Source organism: Mirounga leonina, unplaced genomic scaffold (genome assembly GCF_011800145.1).
Source record: "Mirounga leonina isolate KUSES-001 unplaced genomic scaffold, KU_Mleo_1.0 Mir_152, whole genome shotgun sequence".
Taxonomy (NCBI): domain Eukaryota; kingdom Metazoa; phylum Chordata; class Mammalia; order Carnivora; family Phocidae; genus Mirounga; species Mirounga leonina.
In genome coordinates this window covers 20,032,206-20,052,643 of record NW_023270380.1, presented here as the reverse complement: position 1 = coordinate 20,052,643, position 20,438 = coordinate 20,032,206, and the positions used below count along the sequence as shown (strand labels likewise).

At 53.0% G+C, this 20,438-nt stretch overlaps 1 protein-coding gene across 1 annotated transcript in view; it reads right to left on the bottom strand.

Annotated features, from left to right (window-relative positions):
* CNIH3 (cornichon family AMPA receptor auxiliary protein 3) overlaps window positions 1-20,438 on the bottom strand; it is a 232,413-nt gene that overhangs the window by 54,650 nt on the left and 157,325 nt on the right. The window contains exons 5-6 of the mRNA XM_035008662.1: window positions 13,589-13,657; window positions 9,208-9,255 (exon numbers count right to left, since the gene is read on the bottom strand). Of these exons, the coding sequence (XP_034864553.1) occupies window positions 9,208-9,255; window positions 13,589-13,657 (117 nt within the window). The remainder of the gene's footprint in view (window positions 1-9,207; window positions 9,256-13,588; window positions 13,658-20,438) is intronic.

Sequence of the window (20,438 nt, the reverse complement as noted above, 5' to 3'; positions counted from 1 at the left end):
GTGTGCATGTGTGCGACTGTGTGCGTGTGTTGGTGTATATGAGTGTGCATGGGGTGTGTGTGATTGTGTGTGAGTGTGCATACTGTGTGCATATGTGTGTGCATGGAGTGTGCGTGTGTACGAGCCTAGTCAGCTGCCCACACCCTCATCACAATATGGCTTCGTTGGACGTGCGCGTCTACACGTACATAAACAGATTTTCAGGGACTGGTTCCTGTAATGTGTGTGTACATGTGGGAACCCCATTCTGCCAGGTGGGCCAACAGGCCGGAGATCCAGGGAGGCCCCGTGTTGCAGCTGAAGTCTGAATGGGCTACAGAATTCCCTCTTGCTTGGGGAGGTCAGTTTCTGTTCTATTGAGGCCTTCAGCTGATTGCACGAGGCCCACCCTCATTATGGAGAGCAATCTGTTTTATTCAAAGTCCACCAATCTAAATATTAATCTCATCCACAAACACCCTCGCAGAAACATCTAGAATAATGTCTGACCACTTGTCTGAGCGCTGTGGCCCAGCCAAGCTGACACCTAAAATTAACCATCATAGGGGGTGGGCATCCAGAAATCCGTATTTTCAATAACCTCCCCAAATGTGGCGCAAGGCCCAGCCAAGTTTGGGGACCACTCTCAGTGATGCACCCCAAGGTCACTGATGGTTTCAGGGTCTCTCCCTCCCCCTCCACGAGGGTCGCTGGACTTCCTCTGTGGAGCAGAACCAGTCTTCCTCACATGGGGCCACAAGAACATTCCCTCCACGCACGGCCAGGACACAGCAGGCAGGGTTGCTCCTCCAGCCCAGGGATGCCTGCCGACTGCCGACCTCTCCGGCCCCAAGAGCTTCTCTCTTCCCCTCTCCCACGGCAGACACCAGACCCTGGGAGCTGCTTGTGAGTCGCCAGGACCCCTGCCAACCACTCAAATCACCAGCTACATCTCACAGAGTCCCTCCGGCGCGGCTGCCCATGAGATGCCCCTATGGGGCATTTTCCAATAACAGAGCCGGACCCTCCCAAGCAGCATGCCTGGTGGTCCTGCAGAGCTGTCTCTTGCTTCAACAGTGTTTGGATGGAACAGACCCAGGGACACCAGCCTCCGACCACCCTCCAAACTGTTTCTCCAGCTGCAACCTTCGGAGCATCTCCCCGGCCACCCGGTGCCTCTGTGACCGGCCAACACCCTATTTTGAGCTTGGCTCCTTATTACCGATCTGCCAGGAGCTCCCAGATGCATCAGAGTCATTCCACGGACATGGAGGCCGCTGTCAACCGCCTGGTCCACCCGCGGGCTTCCCACACCCACCTCTGTCTGGGCTTCTGTTTCCACCAGGAGGATGTGGCTCTGGAGGGCGTGGGCCACTTCTCCCATGAGCTGGCTGAGGAGAAGCGTGAGGAGAAATGGACACTGAGCGTCCCCAGAAGGGGGACCAGTGCAGCAGTAGGGTCAAATCCAAGATGAGTGGGGTCAAACCCTGGACGCCATGGAAGCCACCCGGGTTCTGGAGAGGAACCTGAGCCGGGCCCTTGTGGATCCACGTGCCTGGGTTCTGCCCACACGGACCCCCATCTCTGTGACTTCCCAGATGAGGAGGTGAACTCATCAAGAAGCTAGGCGACTGCCTGACTCACCTCTGCAGGCCGCCCGGCCCCCGGGCTGTGTGACCAGGAGCCCCTGGAGCCCCGCAGCCTTTGGGGGGCCCCTGGCACTCCCCCGTGCCGAGGCATGTGCCTGAGCCTCTCCCTGCAGCCATGAGGCAGCTTTTTAACCCCCCTGGAGCCCTCGCCCAAGCCCTGGACCACATGGAAACAATAAAGCTTTCTGCAGCAGAAAAAGGGGGAAAAAACTGGACCCTCCCAAGACCTCCTATGGCAGAACTTCTGGAAGTGGTTCCTAAGCAGATGTACCTTAGACGTTCTCCACAGGGGGTGGGGGGGGCCTGGGGGGCTCAGTCATTAAGCGTCTGCCTTCAGCTCAGGTCATGATCCCAGGGTCCTGGGATCGAGCCCCGTGTCGGGCTCCCTGCTCAGCAGAAAGTCTGCTTCTCCCTCTCCCACTCCCCTGCTTGTGTTCCCTCTCTCGCTGTCTCTCTCTCCGTCAAATAAATAAATAAAATCTTAAGAAAAAGAAGATCTTCACGGGGGATTTCGATACGCAAAGTGGTTAGGAACCACCAGTCCCACTGACAAACACAACAAAGTAGTGCACTCTACCGTTTACCACTTCCTGACGCGATGCTCACACGTGATTTTGCACAAGACAGACTGCAAAGTTTTCCTGCCAGTGATAAGTGCCCTCCGTGGGCAATTAGTGGAAGTCCTGGGTGTAGAATGTGGAGTGGAGAACAGCAAGGCCATGCTGCAGTGTTGGGAGGGTGCTGGGCAGCTGGCTAGGCTCACTCACTAGCTCAGGAACATGTTCATACCCCTGGCCTAGAAACATGCAGGATCCAGATCCATGGCACGGCTCTATTGCCAATTTCTGCACGTGGCTGACCAGAGCTGCTCGCAAACAGAACCACAAAGGAGGAGTCCTTGAAGACCCATGGCACGAATGAGGCCACCCCTTTGGTGGAAGCGAGCTAAGACCTCTATACAGTTGTCATGATGAGAAGAACAAGTGGAGGCTGGAGGGATGGTGTGGTACTCTCCTCACACTCACGAGTCCACTGCAGACTGCCCGCCTCCCCCACATCTACATGGAAAGACCACTTTTCACCAGAGAAGAGCTGATTTTGAAATGACCAACGATCTTTTCCACAACTCTCACCAGGAATTGCAGACTATAAAGGTGGCAGCCTCATTCCCAGGCCTATCGGATGCCAAGTGGGTGAGGGGTTGTAGCCTGGCGGCAAAGACAGAACTCATGCGTAGTCAATGCTACTCGGGATGAAAGGACCACTGGTATGGGGTAGGGATTTACCCATGCCAGTATCCGGAGCTCAGCCCCGCAGAGGCACTCGTGAGCAAGCAAGGTGTGGTCCCTGCCCCAGAGAGCTCACAGCTGGGTCCCCTTCTGCCCAGCCTCAGTGACCTTGGGCTCCCAGAGAGGGGCCGTGGCCATGCCAGCCAAGCGGCCCAGACACATGGTGCTAATGTCACCTCACCACTAAGCCCTCGGGTCTCAGTTTCTCCATCTGAAAATGAGGGGTCCAGCCAGATGACCTACAAGGTCCACTCCGGTCTTAGCATTTCATTTCCTGGTCACATACCAAACATCAGCCTCGGGTCCCACATTGTGCTGAACTCTGGGGTCCTGAGGATGAACAAGACATTGGTGTCTACACACCACACCTTCTTTCTGCATCCATCCGTTGATGGACACTTGGGTTGTCTCCGCGTCTTGCCTGTTGTGAATAAGGTACAGATGTCTCTCCAACTTCGTGCTTTCACTTCCTTCGGATATATAACCCGAAGTGGAATTGCTGGGTCACAGGGTAGCTCTATTTTTACCTTCTGAGGCTCCGCCATAGTGTTTTCCAGAGTGGCTGCACCAGTTCGCATTCCCACCAATGGGCACGGGGTTTCCCTTTTCTGTGTGTCCTCGCCAACACGTGTTATCCTGTGTCTAACAGGAGGCAGGTGGTGTCTCATTGTCCAAACCCCCAAATCTTAATCTCCTTCGTACAGGTAAGTGGTAGAACGACAGCAATTATGGTGCCACACGGCCTCACTATATCCACACCTTTGCCTGTAACCCCTGCCCTGTATTGGGGGAGCTCACTGAGAGGACATGATCGACGGCTGACCTGTGAGGTGGACCCTGGTGATCAGGGCTCGTCACCCCCTTCCCTGTCCTTGGAATGTGGGTCCCGCTTGCCTTCCCTGCTCCCAGAAGCTGTCCCCAGGACGGCCTTCAGACAGTGATGTAGTGCTGCGACCACGTGAGCAGTCCATGTGACTGAACCCCATTAAGGCTCTTTACAAACTGCTAAAACTCGGTGGGTGGATGCAGAGATCTACCCCTCTTCTGGCTGCCCAAGACAAGCCCCATATGTCCGTACCTTCGCTTGTGAAACCGGCCACCTGCCAACCCGGAGCGGCCTGCCTCCCGCCTGAGGCCCTCGCTGTGCTCTGCTTGCACCTGGCATGCTCCCGAGGCGCTTCTGAACCACACGCTGCGCTTGGCCATGTGACTCGCTCTGGCCAACAGGACACTAGCAGATCAGACGCAAACCAAAGCTTGAAGTGTTCCCGCTTCTCCCCTGGCCTCCCTGTGACATCATGAGAAGAGCCTGGGCGCGTTGCTGGAGGACTGGCAGTGAGCACAACACCCCCTTCTCCCCATCAGCCCAGCCAATGTGGGGGGAGCCAACCGAGGACCCATGGACCCACCGGAAATAGAAACCACACTTGCTTGCGGTAAACTGGCTTGATCCTCTATAATCATCGTAATGAAGAACTGGGAAGGATGGGGCCAACCAGCCGTGGGCCTGAGGAGCCAGAGTGGCTGCGGGGGGCTCTGCGGGGCCTGCCACGGCCTGGGGGGCAGAGGGAAGCGAGGACAGGCCTCCTGCTCTCCCCGCCGCCCAGCTTCTGGCTCAGCAGCCCTGTGACAGCACCCCTGTTCACACAGCGAGTAAAACGCTCCGTCTTTCCCTCTGACTAACAAGGACTTCGCCACAGAAACCGACTGAAAATGTATTATACATGAGACACAGTTTCTGAACTAGTTGCAAGTGTTGTTCTAGGATATTTTTACTTCTCTTCAAACACTCCCTCTGGGGGTGAACTGGCCTACCAAGAAGTTAAACGGAAATAGAAAAGAGCCTTGAAGGAATCCACCGGACCCCAGCCTGGCAAGCCAGCCCAGGACAGGGTCCCTGCAGCCCTCTGTGGCTTTGGGGACTCGTATCTTCCCTTTAAACAGCGGGCGATGTTACCGGAGCTCAAGTCCACAAAGAGCATGTTTCAGAGAACCAACAGTTTCCCCGATTCTGTGATTAAAAATGTGGACTCTGGTCAGACTCGTCTTCAGATCCCAGCTCCACCGGCTTGGGAAGCATGAGACCCCAGAGGTAAACCTCTCCACGCCCCGACTTCTCGTCTTTTGGGTGGGGCTCCTCATCATGACCTACTTCATAGGGTTGTCAGGAAGATTACAGTTTATTCTTGTAAAGGCGGACGGTGGTCACTCAGGAAATGTAAGCAGCTCTTGGCCCCAGCACGCTTTAGAAATCCGCCAGCCAACACGGAATTCTGATCTGGAAGATTTCTGAGTCAAGGATGGCCTCTCTCCGGCCGCCGAGTTTGTGCATCCCTTTTCATTGCCTTACGTCTCTCAAATAAAATGCACCACTCCCTCCAGAGCCCTGCAGGAAGAACCGCACCAGCAGCCAAAGAGACTGGAAATCCAGTCCATCCCTTGTGGCAGGGATTAGAGAAAAGGACTGTCTTCGCTCTTCTTCCAAGTAGCTAATGCATGGCAAACATTGTGATCCAAAGCGACATGGGTCTTTCTCTCAGTTCTGGTACATTAATGCATTTAGTAGCCTCCTCTGAGGTCAAAGAAATTGTGGCAGAGTTTGAAACCATCTATTTATAAATTTGTAGAGTCAGCAAACAGCTGATGTGTACAGGCACAGGACACAACCACGTTTTTAAAGAAGATTCTCCCCCTATGTAAGTAGCACATGCTTACAGCATCAGTGAGCCTTACTAACGCTGCATAACAAATCATTCCAAATTTCAGTGATAATCACTTACACCTGCTCATGCATCTAAAGGCTGAATGGGGGCCGCCGGATCCAGGGGGCTTGGCTCTGAGCTCCAGATGGGCTGGGGTCTGCATCCCATGCTCCTTGCACCAGTGGGTTGGCCTTGGTGGTGTCAGGGACACCCAGGACTCTGAAGCCTTAGCACACCCGCCACCTGCCCACATTCACGTGGCCGAGCAGAGGGGACCTGCACAATCACATAGCAAGGTCATGGGTCCAGGCAGGGCTGGCTTCAGGGACGTGACCCAAGCAGCTGCACATGACCCCATGGACACAGGGGATGGGGAAGAATCTGGAACGACAGTGTGATCTTCCTACTCGACAAACGGGCTCTGCACTGGGAAAGGGTCCTAACCGCTCCCCACCTCCTCCAACCCCACTGGTGGGACCCCGTCGTGGAACTTCTGCAGGGGACCCGGCTTCACAGCATTCAGCCACACCTGACCCCGTGATGCCCCGCCCCCCACAGGTGTGGCTCGGATAAGCAGGAAGGGGGGGGCGCAGGTGGTCATTGGTGGCAACACCGTGGCGTTAGCACCACGCGTTCTTCCAGATCACGACCTGGCACACCTGCCCCCTCCCACCAGCCTGGTTACACCCCAAAGACCTCAACACCCCAGCACCCCAACCCCACCCACTCCTCCTCCACATCCCGGGGCGACTGCTCGATGGAGGGGGAGAATCACCCATCCACCGTTTAGAACCACAAACGTCAGAAACCTGCAGGGGGCTGGAGACACGCTTGTGGGTTCAGGGGGCAAGGTGGAGACGTCCAGATGCATCAAAGCCAGAAGGGACATCCTGACCTCTGCGCCTGAGTCTCCCTCCCCCCGGCAGGCTCAGCCAACATGAAACCGTCACAGACTCTGTTGTCTGACTTGGCCTAAGGGAGGTGACATTTCATGGGTCCCCAGGGACAACCGAGTCCAGGGTCTGAGGAGCCCTGCTCACAAGGCACGCTTCTCCCCACGCTCATGCCAACCTCGGGCTCGCCCATCAGCTCCTTTCCTCCAGCCGTTCTCTGAAGTTGCAAGATGCAGCCGGGGCCCCAGGGCAGCTCCGCCTCCTCCCTGCGGGGCCTGTGACACTTCCTGACCTTCCTGACCTGCACAGCGACCCACGGAGCCCACGTCCCACTCCAGCAGGCGAGCAGCATGTGAAGTGGCTCTTGCCATGGAAAATGAATCACACGTGCACGTCGACACGGGAATCCTGCAGTTCAGACAATTACCCAAAGAACACATTTTCTGATAATTAGAGAGCTAAAAATGGATCCCCTTTGAAAATCCCTTCCTTCCTCCCGAGAAAGCTGAGGAGGTGGTTTAGCAACAATCAGCTGCAGAGATACATCACATTCTGGGTGTTTGGGGGACAAGTTCCAAGAAATTTCTTGGAAGGTACATTTCCCAGAAGGTGGTGGCGCTAACCAGACCCACTAACACTCCCCACGTCCCCGGCACAGGCTCAGGCCGGGGAGGCCACGGGCCACCTCACCTGCCTCCGGGGTGTGCGTGAGCCCCGGGGGTGTCACATGGCGCTCCCGGCAGCCGCCGGGGCTCAGGACGCCTGCGGGAATGCGCCCGGCGCTGAGCAGCTCTGAGCCGCACACACCTATAGCTTCTCGAGGCAGGCTGGACGGATCATCAGGGCAGGGGCAGCATCTGGGCGCAGCAGAAGCCTGCGTCCCCCACCACCTCTCCCGTGGAAGGGACCAGAGCTGGTGGGCAGCAGACGGGGGTCAGGTGACTGCACAGACCCCAAGGAGGGCAGCGGGCACAGACGGGCAGGAGAAGTTGTCAGTTAGGGACCTGCCCGGTCAACGGCCGACACAAGAGAGAGCTACGTGCGACTTTAAAATACAAATCTGATGAAAGTAGTAAGTGTAGTAAATATAGTAGATGCACATGTTTCGGGCTAGGTCCTCGTGCCACTGGTCGTGGGGCCAAAGACCGTTGGGCCGCAGGTCTCATGATCGGGTGCAGCTGGAACACCCAGGAACTTGAAGTCAGGGTTGCCTGTCCGCAGTGTCTACCCTGGACCAGCCTCCCTGGGGTTTCCTGCTAACGATGAACAGCACCTGTGTTCCCAAGGGCCACAGAGGCCACCGCATGGGGGGAGGGACCACATGAAAAGGACGAGAAACAGAAAAAGGTACTTGGCGTAGGTTTCCTGGAGCAAAATGCCTGCGGTTTCTAGAAACTTACACAAACTATGTGTAAATTGACAAATGGTAATGCTAATTCCTGCCCAGCCTGGGTTCTCTCCTGGCCTCAGCTCTGACTTTGGGCTCTAAGCAGGACCCTGGCAGTCGCAGCCACCGGCCACTGTCCGGCCAGAGTCAGTGGCCAAGCAGTGCCGAAGAATGAGCCAGACTCATAGGATGGATGTGAGAATTGGGGAGGCACGTTCAGGATGGGGGAAGGGAGCGTGACAGACTCTTAGGTGTCAGATGGGAAGTGACCGCCGAAGGGATTGCTGGTGTCCAAGATACGACAGGCGAAAGTAACGGACAAATTCCTGAGTTGCCCTTAACACCAAATGTCATGTGTTTCCTTACATCATCCTTTACTCTTTGGGTCCCTAATGTTTTCATGTGTATTTTCCCTATCTGACCGCACTTCCCTGCTACGACCCACAAGCTGGGGAACCCAATCAGACCGAGGCTCTAGGAAAGCACGAAAGGACAAAGTGAGTAGCTGGAAAAATAAGTAAATACTTGATTAGGCTCTCTCCTCCAGTGAAAGGTATCATTATGGAAATACGGAAAAAATCCAAAAGCTCGCACCGTTACTCCCTGTCAATGTCGGCGGGGTAGGCGTTTCTCTCGAATTCACCCACGGCTCAGAAGCTCCCTCTGGGCTGACAGGTGGCTTCCCCATCCCGTGGCCCAGCTATGTCACGGAGGTGAGCTAAATACCAAGCTTGAGCTGCACGCGCACACATGACCGTGTGTGCACACGTGTGCTTCCAGATGCACTCGGGGCCGCTGTGACCTGCCACCCATCCGTTCACAACTCTCCCAATGCTTGGCCCCCTCTTCGATAACACTTCCCATCCCACCCCCAAAATACTCCCAGTGATGCTGCCCATCAAACCACAAAGTTGAGCGGCAGGCTGAAACCTCAGAGGAAATCGAGCATCTAGTTAAAAACTTCCCTGAGCCCTGCCAGGAACAAAGGCTGTGCGGTTACATGAGCTGGAAACGCCATCCATCATCATGCGAAGGTAAAGAACCTCCGAGTCCAGCCAGAGGGCACCTGCAAATATCCGGTACTGCCCTGTCACTTTGACTGATGGCCACCCCTTCCAATGAGCTCCTTTTATCTCGAGGTTTCCAGCGAACGAAAGGCTCACTTGCTCCCGCCGCCCACTCCCCTGCCATTTGCCTTTCCGGGGAGACAGGACTGGAGCAGGTGCCAAGCCTCACCAGCCCCTTCCGCGCGTGACCAGCCATGACCACAGGACCGTCCACCCTCGGGCGTGGAGTTCCTGCACTGACCTTTCTCAGGAGGAAGCAGATGCGCTCGATGTTCCTCAGACGTTCTCTCTATCGGGATGCAAAGGAAAGAAAAAGAGGGGAGGTTAGATGCTCTGCTGAAGGAGCCCCCACATTCAGCCCCCAGGAGAGAAGGCAGCACCCACCAGAGACCTGCGTGCTCCCACCCAGTGGCTCAAAGAACTCAACAGAAAAAAAAAAACAAAAAAACTAATAATCCAAATAAAATGGGCAGAGGGTCTGAACTGATATTTTTCCAAAGAAGACATACAGATAGCCGGGGGTACATGAAAAGGTGCTCATCACTCATCATCGGGGAAATGCAAATCAAAACCACGGTGAGCTATCACCTCACACCTGTCAGAATGGCTAAAATCAAGACAAGAGACAACAGGTGCTGATGAGGACGTGGAGAAAAAGGGACCCTCGTGCTCTGTTGCTGAGATGGATATTGGTACCGCCGCTACAAAAACATCAGGGAGGTTCCCCAAAGAGTTAAAAACAGAACTACCGGATCATCCAGCAATTCCACTTGTGGGTATCTTCCCGAAGGAAATGAAATCACAGTCTGGAAAAGGTATCTGCACCGCTGTGTTCACTGCAGCATTATTTATAAGAGTCACGACACAGAAGCAGCCTGAGTGTCCATGGATGGGTGAACGGATAAAGAAAATGTCATGTGTATATATATATATATAGTATAATATACTCTCATACGGTCAGGATACACACACACAGGAATATCACTCAGCCACAAAAAGAAGGGAATCCTGCCATTTGCAACAACATGGATGGTGTTATGCTCAGTGAAATAAGCCAGACAGAGAAAGACAAGTACCATGTGATCTCGCTTATATATGGAATCTAAAACAAAACAACAACAAAACAAACTCATAGAAAAGATCAGGTGTGTGGTTATCAGAGACAGGGAGTAGAGGAGAGGCAACTGGCCAGAGGGGGTCAAAAGGTACCAACTTCCAGTTATAAGACAACTAAGTCCTCAGGACGCCCTGGAGGCCGAGTCACCCTCCCAGGAGGACTGCCCACCCGGGGCTCCGTGTGCCCTGATTAGAGTCTACGGTCGGGAAGTTCTCTGCCTGCTGATTTCATTTTTCTAAAGTGAGTGCATTTAGAGGAAGGAATCATCCCACTAAATTAGACACCAGCAGCACCCCCAAGCTAAGATGTCTCGAGATGTCAAAGTCCATGCCCGGAGCCCGGCTCAGGGCTGAGAACAGGTGCCCGCGGCCGGGCGGGGGGTGACGGTCACATCACACAGGGTGTGCCACCATCCCTTTCCCGCAGTGACTTCTTGTTTTCCAAAGCCCCTCTGAGCACAGCTGCAGCCTCTGTCCGATGCTTCGTTACGAGGCAATTTGGTAACCGTGGACGTGATGCTAATGAACTTGCTCGCGGATCTGGGGAAGACAGGTGGCTGGGCCACTTCAGCTTCCCTAACTGAATCGTACAGTGATTCCTGTGCATCCTTTAAGCCCAGAGGAAAGAGCCCACATCAGGACAAATTAGTGTCCACGTGGCTAGGAAGACAGACCACGTCCTCCGCAGCAAACCCCGTGTCTGTCCACATGCGCATGCGCACACACAAACCCCACACGCGGCTGGGCATCGAGGCTGCCTACATGGAGAATAAGAGGAAAGATGTGAGGTGCCAGGCACAGAGAGGCTGCCACGGGGCCCGCACCGGCTCCTTCCCCACAAGCTGGTCCTCTGCTGGCTCCTCTTCCTTGACGGTGACACTAAAGGGCCTGCTGATAAAGGAAGGGGAAGGGCTGAATGAGAAGGTAGGAGTAGAGCAGGGCCCTCCTCGTCCCTTCCAGCTCCTGGAAGGGGGTCCACCCCAAGGGCCCTGCAAGATTTGGAGCTCTAGGGGATCTTCAATCCAGAGAGCCAGTGGGCCTCACGCTTGCTCATAGAGTTACTGTCTGTAAGCTAAGTCCATGCAGGGCGGGTGTCACCAGTGGGCGGTAGCTCCTTCAAGCCAGCTGAGGCGGTGATGCATTTTTGGGGGCTCTACGTGAGTTAATGAGGCATCCAAAGCACTTAGCTCCCTGCCAGGGAGTAAATCGTCAGAACCAAGAAAATATGTCTAATATTCATCCATGTAGGGTTTTAATGGATTTTTTTAGAAATCTCAGACAAGAGTACTTTCCCGGGGGGTCTTCAGTCTGTCCACGGACTATCTGGCCCACAGGGTCCAGGCTCCTTGATTAAGTCATTACCCAGTTAGAAGCGTGGCTTTCACGATAGGAGTGAAGAGCCGAGACCCAGCCTCCACGGTACACCTCACCCTGCAGCAGATGCATTCTCCCTCTGGTCAACAACAGCTGAGTGCCTACGGTGTGCAGGCTTCGATCTTGCGCTGACCTTCCCCAGAGGCTGCCGCGGTACGCGTGTCGGTCCTATATCCTCTTCGTGACTCCACAAAGCTGTCTCACGGTTTCACCGATCGCCTGGGCTGAATTGGCAGGACGGGGCGGAGCGGAGGACACATTTCCGCACTAGCGTGCACCCGGGGTCATTCAAGAAAGCCCTGCGTGTTTTCAGTGAGCTCATCTGAGCCCACACAGCTAGGAGGATGGATAGCGGCCTCCCTCTCGGACTAGAGCTCCAACGGGCCAGGTGTGTAACCCTGGTGCCAAACAGAAAACGTCCAAAAAGAAATGAGACTGGGGGGTAGCCCTTCAGGCCTGGTGGGGCCAAGTTACCACAGGTGGGGGGGGGAGGCCAGCAGATGGAAATAAAAATGGACTTTAATGGGGCGCCTGGGTGGCTTAGTCGTTAAGCGTCTGCCTTCGGCTCAGGTCATGATCCCGGGGTCCTGGGATCGAGTCCCACATCGGGTTCCCTCCTCGGCGGGAAGCCTGCTCTCCCTCTCCCACTCCCGCTGCTTGTGTTCCTGCTCTTGCTATCTCTGTCTCTGTCAAATAAATAAATAAAATCTTTAAAAAAAAAAATGGACTTTAATGGAAGTACAAAGCCTAAGAAGTTTCCAAGTGCATCTTAGGGACTCTTGCAACTTGCCACAAATTTCTGCTTCACACCCTTGACTTTGAAAAGGGTTTGGCTCTATTTCACAGAACCAAAGAATCTGATGCCAAAGGGATGATAAAATCAGGCATTAGAAAATCCAATCTCTGAAAGAGACACCATGGAGTAGCTAGGTGGTAAGAACACGGGCTCTGGGGACAGGCAAACCTCCAGGGGCTGTGGGCCCTTGCGTACGAGTCTGCACATGCAGTAAATGATGCCATTTGGGCAGAGTTGTGAGACTATAGGTTATATGTGTAAAGTTCCTAGTGTGCAGTAAAAACTCACCAAAATGTACGACTCCAATAAAAGCCCTGTGCTTTCAGAGGGGACACTGAAGCCTAGTTCCCTGGTCTTCTGGCTCCTCCCAAGAGCACATCTTTCTTCAAGGAGAACAGACCTCTTTGTCCGTGTCGCTAGAGTGACACCATAAGCCTTCCAGGTTAAGATGGATTCACACTAGTAAATCCTGCTGTCCGGTCTACAACCTCTAACTGAAAATACCCACAGAGCAATTCAAACAAAAACTTGGCTTGGCACTGGAACCCGGGGCCTAGAAGGAACTTCAACCACATGCGGACCCCGTGAGTGCAGGCTGAGACACACCTGAAAGAACCGTGTGTGCCCAGCAGTGCTGGTCTCGAATGAGTGTGGACAAGGCTCTGTCCACCCGCGTGGTTGGTCCCCGGCCCTGGCAAGTGGGCTGCACCCACCCCATTCATTGGAAGTAGGGTCCTCCTCCTCTCCCTGCACAAGCCGCTTGTCACGCCCACTCCTGGGCATGAGGGAGCTGCAGCCGGACGGGACGGTCAGATCGCACGTGCCGAGCCTGGATCTGAGGACCAGACTGCATCAGATTCCCCAGTGGGAGGCGAGCTGACCTCAGGCCCACGGAGCCTCTAGAGATGAGTGTCCCCCGGGCGGTGGACGCGGGCCCAGGGGCTCTGTACCTCCACCCACTCTGGTGTCTCCCTCTGAGAGACCTGGCCAAGCGCAGCGCACAAACAGCCATTAAGGAGGCTTCCATGCCCTGCCAGCACGTTGGCCAACATGGAGCCTCTCTCCTTATTCAAGGATAAATAACCAGAAACGCCGGCACGAGGCCTTGAAGACTCGTCCGCCAAAGCACAGCAGACCTTTCCCACCTGGCCTCCTGGGATCGTCCTATTTGACTTGCAAGGTACGACGGGCGGACCTCAGGAATGAGAGGGGTCCTCGATGGCCCTGAGCCAGGAGTGGAGGCACTTTACCCACCCCCCCATCGGAACGTCCCTCCTCCACAGGCCCCAGTAACCTGCCCTGACACCCCCCGCCCCCGCCTGCACCCGCTACTTACCGCATGAACAGGGTTACACTGGTCTATGGGGCTCTTAAAATCCGTCCTTAACTCATCGAAGGCAATGATCTGAAACGGAATGCGCAGAATTGAGATGTTAGTGCAAAGGTGAGTCAGTGCCCCGCGTCTTCCTGTAGATTTGCTTCAAAATAATACAGGAGGCAGGAAGAAGGTATCAGTGATCTAAGACTGGCCAGGAGGTGGTTGCCGTCAAAGCTGGTGATGGACACTTGGGGCTGATCGAACTCCTCTGTCTTCTGTGTACCCTTAAAACTCCCCCACGTAGGGAAAGGGCAAGATACTGTTTAAGGGCACACACCTGCCACGAGTAGACAAGTAAGTCCTGCAGACCTAATGCACAGTCTAGTGCATACAGACAACAAAACTGTACTCTAAACATTAAACTGGCCAAGAGACCAGCTCTTAACGAATCCGGTCACTGGAAGAAGTGATAACTATGTGTCGGAACAGAGGGGTAGCCAGTCCTACAATGGGAACAGTTCTGCAACATTCGTGTATCAAATTTACACAATGTTGCATGCCAAAGGTATTTATCTCAATTGTTGGAAAGCCCCCAAGTCAAGCTTCATAGGCTTCCTGTGCTTTGCAAAGACATGGAGAAAACTCCATTACAGTGGCGGCAGGTGGAGGTGTGGATAAAAGCACAAGAAATTCCAACTTCAAGCCAGCGCTTTCCACCTCTCTCCTTGTAGGAAGAAGCCGTTTATTCTCTGTTTGTGTTTATTTTAGCAGAAATGCTGATCGGAAGTGAGACAGACAGAAGGCAGGACAGAGGAGAAGAGAAAGGCAAGAGAGCAGGGCCGACAGTAGCAGAGAGGACGCGACCTCCAGTGGTCCACGGGCTGGACAATCAGCTCCTGAGCAGTCCCGTCTTCACAGACGGGTCCGCTGGACGTGGGTCCTCAACTTCATTCTGGACAGAGACTCACAGCTCGCCAGACGGCACTGGCGTGGAGGCCCGAGGCGCTCTCAGCAGCATCTCTCCTGGGCTGCACATAGATGGGCATAGGCAGCTCCCCCATGAAGGCACATCCCAGGGGCCTGGAACACTTGGCAGAACCACAGTGGCAACGAGGCTGGAGGCCACCCGCAGGTGTCCCTGTCCCAGCAACACGGGGCTCAGACGAAGTACCCAGTGGGGCAAACAATCCCCTTCCCTGCACAAAGCAGGTATAATTTTAAAGCAGTCACATGTCATCCTGATTTCAAAACTCCCACAGAATTCAGGGGAAATTCTAGTATAACCTGTATTAAGTAGACACATTTCTGCCTCATCCCTTGCCAGATAGTTAACTACCCGGCCTGTACTTGAACTGTTAGTGACAAGAACTCACCTCTCACTGAGGGTGCTCAGGCCGTGCCTGGCTACCTCTAATTAATACTGTCTCCCATTCTTGAACTTCCGTATGACTCCCTGAGGCTCCCACCCACATCCTAATCCAGAGTCAGCAAACTACAAAGCCAAATCCAGCCTGACACCCATTTTTGTACAACCTAGGAGCTAAGCATGATTTCTACACCTTTAAAGTAGTTGAAAAAAAATCAAAAGAAGAATATTTTGTGACATGTAAAGATTATATTCAAATTTCAGTTGCCGTAAATAAAGTTTTATTAGAACACAGATGCATTCATTCTTTCCTACACCATGTATACTTTCACACTACAATGAGGGAGCCCAGTTGTTACAACAGAAGTCATATGCCCAGCAAAGCCCAAAATAATTACTGTCTTACCCTTTACAGAAATAATTTGCCAACCCCTGGTCTACTCTTTTATTTTCCCTCTAAAGCTTCACCATCCAATGAGATATACACAGTAAGCCATTTAAATTTTAATTGTAATGAGTTAAATTAAAAAATCAGTTCCCCCATTTTATTTGCTCAAAAACCACATCTATTACTAAAACCACTAGCTATTAAGTGGCACAGACATAAAATATTTCCATCATCACAGGAAGTTCTATTATATATCACTGCTTTGGAGGCATATAGGATAGGTCAAATCACTCTTCCACAAGGAACCCCCTTAAGTAGCGTCGGCTATCCTGAACCCGGCAAATCTTTGTTCTTCAGGCTCTCTCCACCCTTTATATAAGCCGACACTTATCCTGGTTGCCCTCTGCTGACGTTACAGGTTGTAAATGTCTATACTAAATGTGACTGTCAAAAGTAAACACCATATTCAAGATGAGCTCAGCTTAGCACAGAGAGTAAACGTATCACCTCCTCTGTTCTGTTACCTATGTCTCTGTTAATGCAACCTGGTAGCATTAAATTTTTTGTTTCTGCATCACATACCTGTCTTTTTACTGACCTTGCATTGCCTAAAAGCCCCAGATCTTTCTCATGTGCTCATTAAACTCAGTCCACATCATTCTGCTTGCACGTTGTTGGATTTGAAGGCCTAAGAGCCAGAACTGACCTTTATCCCTTTTAATTCCTCCCTCTTTGGTTTGGTCCATCAGTCCAGTCAGCTGAGATATGATCTATTTCCCAACCACAAATCCTAACGAACATAATGTCCTCAATACGCACATCCATGTTTACCCTGACACAGATGCAAACCGAGCAGAGCCCAGGCAGGACGGAGCCCGAGGTTCACCCTTCCTTGCTCCCATGAGGCTGGCATCAGTAATCCTTCAGCCTGTTATTTATGCAATTATACAGACAATGCACCATATTTTGATCCAGGAACTGAAAGTCAGTCCCCGGATGGCTTTAGAACCCCACACCTGTTGATGTACCACATACAAGCCCCAGGAGCGGGGAGCGCAGGAGGAAAGGAGTCGGCCCCCGGGGTTCAGCTGTGACTGTCCAGATCCCATCCTGTCCTGACCCATGCGGGGCTGGGAGGGGAGTCTGGAGTGAAGGCGCGTGAAGCGCCAGGGGCGGGGGGGATCCCTGGGGATTCAGAGCTGCTGAGCACATCTGAGAGCCAGGGCCTGGCCTGGAGGAAGGTGTGAAGAAAGGAGTGAGCCCTGAGTGTGACTTCGGCCCCAGAGCTCCGTGAGACAGAAGGTACTTGGCAGGTGCTTTCTCGGGCTGGTGCTGCACTGTGCACGAGGATGACAGAGGCTTCAGCATCCTCGCCCACCAGAAGCACTCACAAATCCGTGCATCCGCTCACCTGACACCTTGTTTGTTTATTACATGCTCGCCACACGGGGCACTGGGCTTCAAGTGCATGTTTTGGTTGTGTAATCCTCGCCACCCCGTGAAGTAGCTACTATTATTGTCCCCATCTTAGACATTGAGAAGCTGAAACCAAAAGTAGTTAAAGTCCTTGCCCAAGATCACTGCTCTGGCCCCGGGATGCAAACTAAGGGCTCTCTGACACTGAAATCCATGCAGTTAGCATTATGATGCTCTGCCTCCCAAGACACACGGAGGGGAGGAAGTAGGATCCCAAGGACATCCGGAATGAGCAACTGTGTCCGTGGAATGAAAGCAAACTTCCAGGGGCACCTGGGTGGTTCAGTCAGTTAAGCATCCGACTCTTGATTTCAGCTCAGGTCATGATCTCAGGGTCGTGAGATCGAGCCCAGCATTGGGCTCCAAGCTCAGTGCAGAGTCTGCACGAGATTCTCCCTCTCCCTCTGCCCCTCCTCACCCCACTCACTTTCTCTCTATAAGTAAATAAATAAAATCTTTTAAAAAGAAGGGAAGGGGAAGGGAGCTTCCAGAAGAGGTGAGGGTTAGGTCACCCTCTTCTTAGCACTCATTCATGGTCTCCCAGCCCTTGACTCCTGACCAGTGTCCAAGCCTGGGAGACACAGGCCATGCAGTGGGGGTGGCCCTGTGCGTGCTGCAGACTTCTGCCTGCAGCCAAGCCGTTAGCGTCAGGGACAGACTGTGAGCATGACAAACATCATGATGACGCCACAACCAAGGATGGCCAGGTGAATTCAGCAGGAGGCACAGCCCAGCTTCTGCGAGCCTCTGGGGTTCGGCTCCACCACGGGACCCCCACCCAACAGCACTAAGTGAGCTTTAACTGCTGGTCCTTCAAAGCCTCTTCATGTTTTTACATTTATTTTTAAATTTACATAGAATAAAATGCACTCTTTCTGTTTAAAGTTTCTACGACTCCTGACAAATGCATACAGCCATGTAAACACCACAATCAAAACACAGAACAGTTCTAAAACCCCCCAAAATTCCCTCCTGTTGCCCCTTTGGAGTCACCCCCACCCAGCCCAGCAACCAGGAGTCTCTTCTCCATCCCTATCACTTTGCCTTTTGCAGAAAGTCATTCAAATGGAACATGCAGCATGTCAGCTTGTCAAACTGGCTACTTCCAGTTAACAGAATGCGGTAAACTCAGCAGCGTTGTTGCTCTTGTATTTATAGTGTGTTCCCTTTTTACTACTGAGTAGTACTCCACTGCATGGGTGGAGCGCACGTCGTCATCCGTTCACCTGCTAAAGAACATGTGGGCTTGTTTCCAGTTTTCAACAGCTATGCATAAAGCTGCTATAAACATTTGCATACCCGTTTTCACCTAAACGCATGTTTTCAGTTCTCTTGGGTCAATAGGAGGGGGATCGCTGGTTCGTGTGGTAGCTGTATGTTTAACTTCATCAGGAACTGAGAAACTGCTTTCCACAGAGGCTGTACCATCTTGTACACACTGCCCCCAGCAATGAGTGAGAAGCTTGGCATCCTTGCCAACGCTGTGTCAGTTTGGATTTCTTCTATTTTAGCCACTTCCACAAGTGCGTAAAGGTGTCTCATTATAGTTTTAATTTGCATTTCTCCAATGACTAATTGGAGATGTGGAGCATCTTTTCATGAGCTTAATAGCCATCTGTATACCTTCTTTGGTGAAGCGTGTGTTCAGATCATTTGCCCATCTTTTTTTCAAAGCTGTTTGTTTTCTTATTGATGATTTTTGAGAGCTCTTTATATGTTCTGGATGCAAGTCTTTTGTCAGATATGTGATTTGGCAATATTTTCGTCTGTGTGTGGCTTGTCTTTGCATTTTTTTTTTTTTAAGATTTTATTTTTTTATTTATTTGAGAGAGAGAGAATGAGAGAGAGCACATGAGGGGGGGAGGGTCAGAGGGAGAAGCAGACCCCCTGCCGAGCAGGGAGCCCAATGCGGGACTCGATCCTGGGACTCCAGGATCATGACCTGAGCCGAAGGCAGTCGCTTAACCAACTGAGCCACCCAGGCGCCCTGTCTTTGCATTCTTAACAGTGTGCTGTCCTCCTAATACTTCTCAGTTTGTCCAATTTATCTTTTTCTCTTTTATTGATCAAACTTCTGGCTTTGGATCTAAGAACTCCTAAGGCTACACAGATTTTTCTGTTTTTTTCTAAATAACATTTTATTTACAGGAAAGTTTGTTTTTTTAAAGATTTTTGTAGAGAGAGACTGTGTGCACAAGATGGGAGAGGGGCAGAGGGAGAGGGAGAGAGAGTCTCAAGCCCACTCCCTACTGAGCGTGGAGCTGATGCAGGGCTCGATCTCACAACCCTGAGATCATGACCTGAGCATCAAGAATCAGATGCTTAACCAACTGAGCCACCTGGACACCCCCCTTTATGGGAAGGTTTAAGCTACAACTTCAGTTTCCTTAATAGATGTAGGACTATTTGGGTCATCTTGAGCTGACAGTTTGCAGGAATTAGCCCATTTCATCAAAATTGTCAAGTATACAGGCTGAACTTGAAGTCTGGGTCCCCCCACCCCGCTGTTTCACTTTCTCTCATACGCCATCTTCTCTCCTTGTTTTCTCATCAAACTCTTGAGACAGAGGTTCCTACGAGCACAGACAAAAGCTAGAAAGGGCAGGCGCAGGTCAGCAGTGACAAAACTAGAAGCGCGGTTCTCCCACCGGCTGTGGACCAGGGACCAGGGCCAGGGTGAGGAAGAAACAGGATTGAGGGGCATCAAGGAGGACTCTGGGGAGGGGCCGTGTCACCCAAGGGACCTGCATGAGCAAGAGCCAGATATGGAAAGTTCCAGAAGGAAGTGAGGCTGCAGAGGCCCCGAGAGGGGAATCAAGGTCTGCAGCGGGGAGACGCAGAAGGTCACAGCAGACACAGCCCGCTGATGGAGAGACAGTGGGAGCTGAGGTCGAGAGCAGGGATGGGCCAGGAATCCCACCGTGCAGGCCTTCTGTGGCCATGCCCCACAAGATAGACCCCTGTGGCAAAGCACCGAGCAGCCCCCCAGTCCCCGGGTGCCGTGGCCGCTGGGTGGCGTGCGGAACTGAGCGTGTCTGCAGCTTGCAGCCTCTCCACCTGACCAAGGGAGCTGCCTGGATGAGACCAAGAGGCCATGGGTGACAGGCCAGGGCGTGCAAACCCAGTGCCAACCGTGCCCACCGGGGAGATTTACAGACCCAATGAAAAGTCAGTGCTCAGAGGCAGTATGAGAAAAGATCATACATCCTGGCTCGTCAAACTCAGGAAGCCAGAGATGAATTTGGCTGCCCCCCCCGCCCCCCGCAGAGAGCAACAGAACGTTGGGGAAAGCACGCCACAGGAAGAGGGCACGTGGCCGGGGCCCCCAGAATTTCTGCCTGCCGACCCATCCGGCTGCAGGGTCTGCACTCAGACCCCTACAGACAGTAAGGCCACCTGGGCCAAGCTCCTCTCTTGACTTCTCCTTGTTGTGAGCTGAACAATGTCCCCCAAAGTCTTGTCCTCCTGCAACTTCAGACCTGACCTTATTTGGAAGTAGGATCTCCGCAAATACATCAGTTAGACCCTGTAAGAGAAAAGGACACGGCACTGCAGTGTTGCAGCTGCAAACCAAGGAGCCACACGGATCGTCGGGGGCCACCACCAGCCAGGAAGACGCAGGGGGGGCTCTTCCCTCA